At 36.2% G+C, this 12,993-nt stretch overlaps 1 protein-coding gene across 3 annotated transcripts; it reads right to left on the minus strand.

Annotated features, from left to right (window-relative positions):
• Positions 1–1,961: 1,961 nt before the first annotated feature.
• Positions 1,962–12,993, minus strand: prr16 (proline rich 16). 3 transcript variants are annotated; one of them, XM_046871772.1, is made up of 3 exons: positions 12,698–12,993; positions 9,799–10,689; positions 1,962–2,577 (listed from the first exon to the last, which is right to left on the minus strand). In XM_046871772.1, the coding sequence occupies exons 1-2, from the start codon at positions 12,974–12,976 to the stop codon at positions 9,946–9,948; spliced, it is 1,023 nt and encodes a 340-aa protein (XP_046727728.1). In that variant the 5' UTR covers positions 12,977–12,993; the 3' UTR covers positions 1,962–2,577; positions 9,799–9,945. The 3 variants fall into 3 exon arrangements, with proteins under 3 accessions (XP_046727728.1, XP_046727727.1, XP_046727729.1); XM_046871771.1 differs by having other exon boundaries at positions 9,788–10,689; XM_046871773.1 differs by lacking the exon at positions 12,698–12,993 and adding an exon at positions 11,972–12,205 and having other exon boundaries at positions 9,788–10,689.

Below are 12,993 nucleotides of genomic sequence, written 5' to 3' on the forward strand. Positions count from 1 at the left end.
TACTGTAACCTTAACTGTAATTACCTCAGTGTCACCCAAAAGAGGACTGTTTTGAATCTGGGTCTTCTCAAGATTTCTTCTTCATGTTATTTAATGAAAGTCTAATTTTGATGAGTTTAGATAGATTAGATATAAATAACTGCTGTATATTAGCACAAAAGTTGACCAAAGCACGAGTCTTAATCTAGTTTTGCTAAAAGCCATAAATGTAAATATGCTTGAGGAACTAAGAGCATGTGTAGGTTGCCATCTTGTGCCATGTACTCTCATTACAGTGGTTTAAAAGTAAGCACTACTGTTTGGGCACATTATCAGATTCAATAAAAGCAGTGTTCAAACATACTGACTTTATATAACTTTTTGGGACAGTGACCGAACTCCAGGTTTGTTTAGTGTAGGTAATTTAGGCAAGGCAATGTGTGACAGCAAACGTGTGTGTGTGTGTGTGTTCTCTATTACTGTGTGGTTTGTGGTTAATGTGTACTACTGATTTTGCAAAATATATCACATACTTTTTTTTTGTAATTACCTGTTTTTTTTTCTACTAATTTGCATTTGTTTCTGGTCAGCTGGTACAAATGTTTTATATTCAGGGGATTGTATAAATGTAAAATTTAATAGCCAAGACCAGCCCAATATGTTTTGTTTACAACAAGGCCATGTTTTCTTACCAGTGTGCATTGCATAGACCAAATCATTGCCATTAGGTTATTCAGTTGAGAACTTAAATGGCTCATTGAAAATGATATATATATACACCTGTCAAACTAATTAATACATACACAAATACTGAAAGTGCTGCAAATCAACTAAGAAGTGTTTTTTTCCCAAGCATCCACTATTTATTATACAGCAATTAATTTTAATGGAGCACTAGCAGCACATTGATACATCGCTATCTTTACCATGTTTCAACACATTCAATACATTCTTGAGTGAGCCAATGGCATTACAATGCCTAAGTGCTAGATTCAGTAAGAAAATTATATATTTTCTAGATTTACAGTTTTTTTTAATTTATTTTTTATTTACCTTAAACAGAATGACTTACAGAAGTGTTTTGTAGTCTCCATCTGTTTGATTTGCATTGCTTTCAGCAAAAGCCTACCGTGGCAAAAGATCAAACAGCTCACTCAGATTAACACAGAGAGACACAAAGAGAAAGCATCATCATTTCAAATCACTCTGTATTTCACATACTACAGCAGACCTTTATGCCCCTATATAAAGACTTTGAATTACAGTGCAAAGTGCTAAAAATTGACATCTTAAAAATCAATCTAGATTTTGTTATGATTGTGTCTTTTTTGTAGGTCAATTGTTAAATGATTTAAAATATATTGGTAGTATTTCAAAATAGCAAGATGATTATCCATTAAAAATATATATATATATATTTTCACTGTTTCCATAAAACACAAGAAACTAAAGTGGACTACATGGAAGTGCTCTGTTTACTGGACATCTTCTATTGTTATCACCATCAGAAACATTTATTTTTAATTCATAAATTTATTATTTATTATCTATAGAACGTTTTCTCAGACAAATGGTTTATAGCTGTTGCACAATTTTAAAAACAACACTATATTTCTGGATATGGAACTGTGATATTAGTCATCAGATGCAAATGTGTGTCTTAGAGTCTACATGAGTTCTGTTATAAAATATTTTAGAACAAAGCATCATGTGTTTCGATTAAAAGAGCAGAACGCATGACAGGCTTGTTCAAGAATTTCAAATATTTTTTTTTTAGAGTGTATACATGAAAACAAATTCATCAGATTTTTTAATTATTAGAAACACAATCACACATAACCACACCCACAACATATACGAAAAAACTTTTAATCATTTCCTATACTTCGGCATAATACATAAATAAATTATCTAAATAAATGCCCCTGCAGTGATTTACATCCAGAAAATCTTTAAAATCACTTCAGGAAATATCAAAAATATGTTCTTTTGTATATATATATGTTTTTTTTTTATAAAACATATACTGTGTTTCAACACTTAAATGCACATTTCTCTATACCTTCCAGAGGTTACCCTTATCATTCAAAGGCAATATTTGAAAGGGCATTGCAATTATTACTGAAAAATGATACTAATTATAAGATAAGATGTAATATAAAGCCATTAATTTAAAGTAGACCCTATGAAATGTTCTCACGATTTTAGCAGCAACAATACAGCACTTTTCTCTATTATAGCTATTTAAGCTACAATGAATTTTCAGGTCACTGTTGGATCTCTGCTACAGAAATAAAACAATGTTGGAATGGAAAAGAAAAGGTTTGTAGTGACTCCCTCATTCTCTTTAAAGTTTTTTTTTGCAATTCTCTCTGTTTACAAATCTATCTATTGAAATCACGGATTTGTTTCTGAAACAAACGTTATACCCTTTGGCCATTATGATTTATCTGATTGTAGATGGCTCGGGTGAGTATCCTTGCTTGTCGTACTTTTTTCTTTGTCCGTGATGCGGCCTTTGGTAGTGATCTGAAAGCCTTCGAGACTTCTGATGTAATTCAGGCAGGGAGTATGGTATTTCTTCAGCCATTAAAGGACCTGTAGGGACAATAAATGAAATATTTTAACGCGAGTATTGCAATTAAGACAAAATTGGAGAACTGGTAAAATGGAGGGTATGTGAGCATACACATTGCATGCTGGGTAAGGGAACTTATACCAGCACGTATGTGGCATTTATGTGATTGGCTGTGTTTCATTTCACATGCATTCATCTAGTACATGTTTTTATCCAAAGTGAGGTAGAATATAATCCAAGTACTGTATAAAGCTCCTCAGTTTGAAGGTTAAGAGTCTCGCTTACAGACCTAACAGCTGCATTCTAGCACAAGCCTGGGAATTGAACTCTCCCTTACAAGCTCACTAATGTTCCTAGGGGACTATTTACTCAAAAATACTAAGCCCACAAACCAAGCCCAAAGGGACATGCTGATGCCCAGTGACCCAGAAATCTGTTTTGGAAGCATGATCATGATTTTGTGATTTTACCCCTGTGATGTACAAAATGGCATGTCTAGTGATGTCTGTCTGTCTGTCTATGATTGGCAGACATGACATTCACGGTTTTGTAAAAAGAAACTGGTTTGAGCCCTGGTGCAGGAATAAGCCACTAGATCTGAACATTTATTAAGTTTAGGGTAATTTCACTGAGCAACACACAGAGCAACCAGTTCTCCTCATACCCTTTCAATCACTTGGGGTGTGCATTAATTTATGTCATCAAGAACATGGTGAGCTTCTGCCATTCAGTCATAGGTTGAAATATTTCTTATACTTGAAACCTCATACAATTCTTCATTGTAAATGTTTCATGATGTGATCGATTTTGTTTGATTTTATAATTATTCATTTGTATTCATAAATGCTTAAATGACTTACAAGTGAGGCAGAATTCAGTCCAAGCATAGAAGTAGGCAGTCAATAGTAAAGGGACCTAGGAATTTAGTCTTAACCTCAACCTTTAAACCACCATTGTTATTTTGTATTTTCAAAAAAATTAAGAACAAAAAAAATTCACGACAGTAATTACATTTTTATACAATGCAAAAGATCCTTAACATAAAACATAAAGTACACAATTTGTATTATTGTATCTTTTACACTGTTAAAATCATATCTCACTGTGTTTCTCTTTCTCTAGCGAGTACAGTAGGTTTTTTCGGTAAATATAAGGTATGTGGGTTGAGAATGGCAAAAGATATTGATTTTTCCTCCCACTCTGGGGAGAAGTGCATCCAGTGACGTATGTTGCCTCTAAGGATGCATCCAGAGCATTCACCCCAGCTTTGACACATTTATTTATTTTCCATTATGACAAAACTGTAAAAGCCTGTCCTTCATTGGTCTACATTTGCAAATGAATAATGAAGAAAAACAAAAAAATGTAAAAGTTCTTTATCTATTCTCATATGATGAAGTATCTCATGTACATGAGAGTGAGAAGATGTTTGGTATAACCCTGATTTGACAATTTCTTGAGCAATTTCTTTCTGCCTCACCAAGCCTCTGCCCTAAACCAGCTGATACAGCTGTTCTAGTAAAGAGCTTCTGTTGTTCCCATGTTTACCTCTGAAAGAACAGCTGAGGTGTCTGATCTTCATGGCATTATTTACAGCTGCTGCATCCTGTGTAGCCTGGCATTTTGCTTTCAGATATCACTTATAAACGCTGCTCATTTGCAAGGCATATATTTTTTCAGTACATCAGGTCATACCTATCAGAAGAACACTTTCAGCCACAATCAAAATGTCATCAAAAAGAACAGTTATTAAATTAGCAAAAATACATAATCTGACACAGTGCTAGTTAAGCCCCAGGAACTTCTTAAACATTTTCATTATTAGTGTTACCATTTGAATATTTCTATACATCTATGTCAGCATTTCCACAGTGCATTCATTATACACTTGTCAAATGAGTTTATAGGGGTATCCACAAACTAATAACAAGTATCAGTCTCTACAGAGCAATTAAACTTCGTTAGGATCTAACTAAATACAGGAGAAGGAAAACAGGGTTCTTCATTTTAATCTCATGATCACAATACCTCAATGCTCCGAGATCGAAGGAAGTGGTATTCAAGGAAGGTTCGTGGAAGATTTCAATGCCCCCCGAATCTCACCCAATGGCCAGCTTTAACACAACCATTGACAGCAAATATAGCAACACAAAAAAATGCACATCCACTCAAAGTGTGGCAAGAGCTTACCACCCATGGCTAGATGGGCACTCAGTATTATAGTCCTTCATGGCTGACAGCCTCTTTGAGGAGCCAACAGAGACAAAGAATATGCTGACACATATTATACAGTCGCACTAATGCTTTGCTCTTTCTTGCTCTGTCTTAGGGACTCCTCTGAAAAAAAGACCCGTTTTACTCAATGTTAAGAACTCATCACACAAAGCCATAAAGCAGCAAATGCTCACCATGTCAGAGCTTCATCTCAACATTTCTTTCTTTTCCCCCATAGGGATTTATGTTCCCATATAAATGGTTTTGTGCCTCACATACTTAATGGCTGGCCTGCATTACTTTGACCAAAAAGTATTATTTGTTGCATTATTTAAATATTGCAACAAATAAAAACACGCAAAGAACTGACATTTTACAAAAGAATTACAATACTTAGTTTCCATTTAGATACATTTAGATCAGTATCAAGCTTGTGCAAGTTAGAAATGCATACAAATGTGGCTGAAAATATAGCATGCCACCAGAAGAGATTCAATGCACATTTGAATGTTCACATTCTTCTCAAGAATATTCCCTGAATTAATGTTTCAGTAATGGTAATAAAGAAATAGAGCTTTCTAACACTGATGTGAAAATCAATTTTTATACTATTTTTATACTAATTATTTTTTATACCATAATTTACTATTGATTTGTAGCAACCCTTCCCTTTAAGAGGAACAACATAACAGATCCACTGAAACCCCTTATTTGCCACAAAAAGGTTCGCCCGATATGATTATGGATGACTCATCTGACAATATCACTTTTTCACATCTCTGTAGTCCACTGTCTATGGATTTTTGCACCTCTGAAATATAAAATGTTCATTTGTCTTCGTTTTTCACATAAAACCCTGTAATATCCATCCTATGCAGTCGTCAACTGACAGTTCTCATTGTCAGTCTAATCACGACCTGCACCAAAATTCTCCTCCAGAACAGTTGCTCTCCTGTTTTTCCTTGCATGAACATTATATTGATGAATTGCTTATTTTGGAGTATACATTTGCAACTGTATTTACTGATGCCTTTCCTATAGACAGCAATGTAAATGTCACTTCAGTTACTGTTCCTACTGAAACACAGCCAACACATTTGTTGTGTGTGAAGCTTCTCTCATCTGTGCCCCAAAAATGAACCCTCTTTCAAAGTCACTTAGATCTCTTCTTCTTCGCATCTCGATCCAAAATCCTGAGTGGCGTTTTAAGACACTGCTTGAGGTCAGTAGTATCTACCAAATATATTTTAAAGAAAGTGGTTTCTGTTACAAAAAGACTGTCTGACATTATAAGCATCTCTCTCTTTATTAGATGTCTCTTTTAGATAAATTGAGGGCACACAACTGACAAAGCAGAACTTACAATTTTTGTTATTTATGAATGCCAGAATACCAGAATTTTCCCTGGTGCCATCTGCATTACAAACACTTTTGTTGTCTTATCAAATAACATTTGATACATTTTTGGCACAATTGCAGCATTTCCATATCCTATTCCTTGTAAATACTACTAGTTAGTCTTATTCCATATTTTCTATTAAATTATTTAACAACACTAATGTGTGTCTTTTTCTACATTTTAAAAACTCTTTGCCTAGCAACACTGGTATATGATCAACCTTGATTGATATCTTGATTACACTGTGATTACGATTTGAATGATAGTATTTTCATCATGAAATAATGATTCATCTTCTGTAAATGTTTGATCCTGGTTAGGTTCAGAACCAGAGAGGATTTCTGAGAACACTAGGCATGAAGCAGGAATACACCCTGTATGGGAGTCCATCGTACCAGTAACACACACACTCACATTTGTTTACTTCAGGAAGGGAAACTAAGGACCACATGGAAACCCACACAGATGATAACTCAATCTCTGGATCAAATTAGGAAAAATATGAAGTAGTAACTGTACCTGCTACTCTACCATGCCACTCTATAATAAAAAAGATGTCACGTTTCTGAAAAGGAGAACATACAGTTAACAACCCCGTAAAGCCTATTAAATTATTTAAAATATTAGAAAAGACCAATTTAGATACATCATTCCAACACAGTTATCTTATATTACAGAGAATGGAATAAATAAATTTTTACTACAGTCAGAAAAAAGAGCCACATGCTCTATATAGACAAATCTCAGTATGTTAACATCTCTGCTATAAAAGTCACTGCCTACATATTCTCTGTACTATTGAATAGAAGTGTGTCTGATTCACTCTTGGTATCTTGACATTAGCCTCCCACTATCACACTGAGCTGATTTATTTAAAGCAATCGATTGATAGGTGTTTAAGCAATTTGGACAAATAACCTCAAACTTTCTGTTTATTTTTGACCTAGCCTAGGAAACTTCTTACTGTGTGACCGAGTGACTTCTAAAAAAAATGTATATTCTTTAAAATATCAAGTGTTCAGTACAGCAACGCAGGCCAGCGGGGATTTTTGCATATACTGGTGACCTAATAACTTTTGTGAATATTGGTAAACTTGGAAATCTGTTTTCTATTTTAGTTTGTTTTATAGCACCCTGGGGAAAGATTATTTTAAACATTTGCAGAAAGAATACAATAGGAAATCTTTTCTAAATATAGTGATGGTTTGAGAATTATATTCTAATGTTCTCTAAAGAGTACACTGTGAATTCTGAGTAAGCACTGTTCCTTGTTTTTATTAGTGTAAGAAGAGTTCCAGGAGCTCAAACCATCAGGTATGTATTAATTCAGATAAATATAAAAAAATGAAATAAAACCACGGACAGGTAAAATGAATAAAACTGATTATCTAGTTACAATGGCAACTTTCCAGCAGTGGAATATGTTAGGCAGCAACTGAACAGCCAGTTATTGAATTTGGAACAAAAAGTCATGTCTAAGCATTGAGTGACTTTGACAAGGGCCGAATTGTGGTGGCAAGACAACTGGGTCGGAGCATCTCCAAAACAGCAGCTTTTGAGGAGTATTTCTAGTATGCAGTAGTTAGTACATACCAAAAGTGGTTTAAAGAAGGACAACCAGTTAACCAGTGACAGTTTCATGAGTAATCAAAGCTCACAATGTGTTTGGTGAGCGAGAACTAGCCCATCCAGTTCAATCTTACAGAAGAGCTACTGTAGCACAAATTGATGGAAAAAAAAATGCTGGCTATAGAAAGGTGTCAGAACACAGTGCATCTTAGCTTGCTACATATAGGGCTGTGTAGCCACAGACAGATCAGCATGTCTATTCTAACCCTGTACACCACCAAAAGCTCCTACAATAGATAGAAGTTCCTTTGACACGTACAACCTACATTGTTGCAGATGAGGTACACCTCTAATGGTGTCTTTCTGCCAGATAATGCTCCCTGCCTCACTGCAAAAATTGATTCAGGAATGGCTTGAGGAACATGACGAAGAGTTCAAGGTGCTGACTTGGCCTCCAAATTTCCCACATCTGAATCCAATCAAGCATCTGTAGGTTGCACTGGGCCATAAAAATACTGTAATAGCAGGCATTAAACTTTAAATATAGTTATTTGCATATTGATGCTTTGATGATGTTCCAATTTTGTTTTGGCATGTCCTTGAATAAGGTTGTGATTTTATTACTAGTCGCTGGCATCCTTTACGTTTTGCTTTAGTAAACTCTGTGCTTGAAATCAAGCACACATTCTAACACAGCTCTATTTACAGACCGTAAGGTGTTTTGCCACAAATTTGTTTATTTGCTCAAATATCAGAAGGTAAATGTTATCAATGAACATTTTAAAAACTTGTCTGGGTCTAGATTTCATTATTGTTTCAGATTACTAGGAGAGTCTGTGCAAGTGACATATTGCCTTATAAGCCTGTCTTGACATTATCCCTGCCTGAAATATTTTACTACTGGGTAGAGCAAATGCTTTGCTTTGTAATAATAAGTGATTTGGATTATTGATAAAGGATGATCAGTGGAATTACTGTGTATGTTTAAATCTTCAAAATGTTGTATTTAATATTTAAACGGAATTAGTCGGTTTTTATACTAAAGGGAAATAAACACACTTTATCAGGGTCATATAAGTTTGATGGAGTTTTTATGTCAACTCTGTAACCCTTTAACAACACAAGGTGTGGATCATTCTCATCTTAGGTTTATAATTCACAGTGTTAAATTCCTTTCCACCACTACACTGAATGCAATTGACACTTGAGATGATATTTAGGTTGAGGCAAATTTGGAGTGAAATTTCATAATAGGCATTTGTTTAATTTTTCTAATTAGTGGAGGTTGCTATTTTCAGCTCGCTCCAGGGTATGCCTTCTTTCCTAAACCCTTAGCATTGAAAAAGCCTTTTATCTCCCTCCTTGATTTGAATGTAAAAAATTAGGCCATTGTTACTCCAATAGTTAAATATCACTAGAAAATACTTCAGGATTTAATCATACGTCAAACTCCGACAAACAAAAAAAAAACACATCACATGGTAAAAACGTGTGTAATACATTATACCCAATTAATACAATTCTGGGTACATGCCATTTAGTAGACAACCTGGGCCAGATTACTTTTAGTGTGTGACCTGAACCTTCACAGTTTTCATAGACCAGTTATTTAATGAGGCTAGATAAATATTTAATGACCATAGTGTCTGACCTGAGGTCATTATCAAATACACCTTCATACTCATTTGCAGTATATACTGCATGTATGCAAAGTTCCTATATAGATCATCTATCATCTAACCTCCTGCAATTTACATTTTCCAGGTCCAACCCATTCCAAACAATTAGGACAATATTTGTTTAAGGCACTATTTGATTATGTGCCCAATTTCCCTCCAAAATGAATTCAACACATTAATCTCAACTACCTGCTAGCCAATATTTTGTTCCATACCCTAGAATTAATACACAAAGAAAAATGACACTTCAGCAGAACACAACTGTTCTATGAATTTATATTCCTTACATTTCCCTTCTATCTCATAATATCTCACTAGCCGGCTTTCCCACAACAATCATATTTGGCTTGTTTTTACAAAAGTACTCACCAATCACTTACTTTCTTTGGACTCCCAATGAAAAAAGCCATCACCGTAGCCATTTTAATCTTCATGTAATCCATATGATATTGCAGTACAAAGTGCTTATTCATTATATAAAATATTTAAAAGATTAATTAATGTCTCATCTTAGGGGGATCTATATATCAAACAGTTGTTGTGGTAGATTTTCGTAGTATGGTTTTCTGTGGTTTTGGAGTAGCATGATGAGGCACACAAGGTTGAGTTGAAGGAGGAAAGCTGTGACTGAGGGTCAGCCCACCGTTTTCCATCAGAACATGGGCTGGGGCCATGGAGGAGCACCGATGAATGGGGCTTAGTTTCATGTCAAAAAGCTCGCTGTGTAAGTGCATATCTGTGTTGTCAATGTCATACTGTAGGTCACAGTCCGGGCAGTAGCCATGGTACTGAACCTTTTCACTGAATCGCACCCGCTCCCGTGTCACCTGCGGACATCGACTTTTTTTGTGCCGCAGAAGGGGTACGAGAGACAGTCCTTTCTCTGTTGAGCTTTTAGGCATGTGTACTGCATCTCTGCCTGGTATGTTAATAGGCTTTGTAGAGAAGACGCCATTGCGCATGAGTGTTCTGTTCTCTTTGGCTTGGTTCCCTGAGGACAGGCTCCTGCTACGGTCCTCGACTTGGGCTGGCGTCAGGCGAGGGGGTGGGAGAGGTGGATGGGTCCTCTTCAGTACTGTGAGCATGCCAGAGGCCATGGATGGAGGTCTGAGGAAGGTGTCTTCAGGGTAAATTTTGATTCTCTCAATGCTGGAGGCAGTGGTAGTGGTAGTGGTACTGCTCGAACTGCTGTTCATCGTGTCAGTCTTTGAGCTGTTTGCCATCTCCTCCAGCTGAAGGTCTGAAGTCAGGGAGTCTATCTCATAAACAACCTTGAAAAAAAACATAAAAGATATATATATAGCCTTGAAATATTTAGAGTATAAGGAGTGTTCACTAACTACGTGTGATAGTACATAATTTGTTGTGGTCAGGGTATATTTAAACAGATAGGTCTAAATACAAAATAGTCACATAATATAATAAAATGAGCCATAGGATGCTTTAAATAAATATAAATGTGTGAATTTAGCAAATGATGTCAAAGCTCAAGAGGCACCACTCTTGTTACTGTGCAGATGATTATGGAGCTATGAATATAATAGTAAAGTTGGGATTTCCGCAGCATTTAGACTTATATTTAAACACAAAAGCCACAAGTGCTCTGTAGCCCTCCTACTACAATGATCTGTACATGCTCTTCCTACACTGACTAAGTAGGAAACAGCCAAGCAACATCTGCATTGCAAATTAGACTATATATATATATATATATATATATATATATATATATATATATATATATATATATATGAATACATATTATGGATTTTTGTAGGAAAAAATAAATTGCAAACTTTTCATGCATGATTACAATGTCCAATGTCCATCATTATTTGTAAGGAGATTTTTTTTCCAAGATGTCCAAGTTAGATCAGGGTGAAAGTAAGTTTACTGTACTGCTGTGTTTAGTTAGAGTCTGTATATTATCTGTTAGTACTGTGAGGGCTACAAACCACAGTGGCAGGACTGCAAAAACTGCAGCTCCTTTTGGTATCCACTGGCTTTATAAAAGGATCTAAAAATGAAAGCAAATAAACAGCCATGTGGCCATGTCACCATTCATTAATCTACAGGGAACTCCATTTGCATTTGCTCAATACAAATATCATCATATGACACACCGGTGAGGCCAGACATTTTTCATAGAAAAAAGCTGAGAGAAGTTTATATATATATATATATATATATATATATATATATATATATATATATATATATATATATATATATATAAGCCACGCGTACCTATGAAGAAAAAGCACTGAATTATTTGACATTTCATTTCTATTTAATTTCCAGGCATCCAGTGTAAAGCCCAAAAACAATGCCTTTAAACGTTATCACAAATCTTGCACAAATCGCATTAAATACAGTAGACGAAGGCCTTTGTGAGTGAAAGCGGTCAGTGTGCTCTGATTCCGCTGAACCTCACCGCCAGCCTTCCCAAAGACGTGTCATTTTACCACTTGAAGGTATCAGAGAAACATTTGCTCATCGCATTACGGTACGATTTTCATTCAGCATCCAGGTCCCATCAGGGACACAACCAACCTCTTTGAGTTCTTTCGCTACATCCTTCAAGTCCCCTAAGATGTTCTCCAAATCTTCCACGATTGTCTTAATCTGCCTTTTTATTTGAACTTTGGAGACTCCCTCCGATTCCGCATTTGCTGTCCCTGACATTCTCTGTAAACAGCCTCCGAATCAAGGACTGCAGCTATATCCTCTCATGGCGATCGGCACACTTTGTTCGTGCATTTTAATGTTATGTTTTCTTCTCTTGGCTCTTTATACATTGCAGAAGAATCTGGAGGGGGGGAAGCGCGGAGGACGCGTCCCGGTACACGCGCATGCGCAATAAGACATTTCATTTCAGAACGGGCAAGCAGCCTGGTTCATTCATTTAGAGAAAAAAAACAAAAACAAAGAAGCAACACATTGCAAGCCTTTCGTGCAGAGTCTCGTGCGTATATCATACAGTAAATCGAAATAACATTAAGCAAGGTGAGCGATCCTGAATCGTGATTGGCATTGCACTTAAATCATAAAGGTTTTTTTTTCGGCATGCCCCGCGCGCTCGCACACACACACACACACAGACGCGCACGCACGCTCCACACAGACGCACACACAGACGCACGAGCAATAACGCAAGCGCGCGCTCGTCCATTCCCATGATTGCTGCTGTAATTAATGCTGTGCTACACCTAACCCTGAGCCTCACCTTACCATAACCTCAGTACCCACAATATAACATTTTGGCTCCTTTACACTCACCTCCAGTGATTGCTTCATTCTGGTCAGGGTAGACATGTATACCGAGCTTATCCAAGAAGCACTGGGTGTGAGATTTGAATACACACACACATTTACCCCCTCATTTAAACCTATTGGGAATTTAGTGTAGCCAATAAACTTGCTGGGATATTTTTTGGGAGGTGGAAGAAAACCGGAGAACTGCATACATACACAAAAAGGCCATGCACTAAATTCACACACAAAGCCTGAGCTCTTGAATTGATTCGGGGACCCTAGAGGTGTGAGGTGGCAGTGCATCCGACTACACCAACTTA

This window comes from Silurus meridionalis, chromosome 17 (genome assembly GCF_014805685.1).
Source record: "Silurus meridionalis isolate SWU-2019-XX chromosome 17, ASM1480568v1, whole genome shotgun sequence".
In the NCBI taxonomy this organism is placed as follows: Eukaryota; Metazoa; Chordata; class Actinopteri; order Siluriformes; family Siluridae; genus Silurus; species Silurus meridionalis.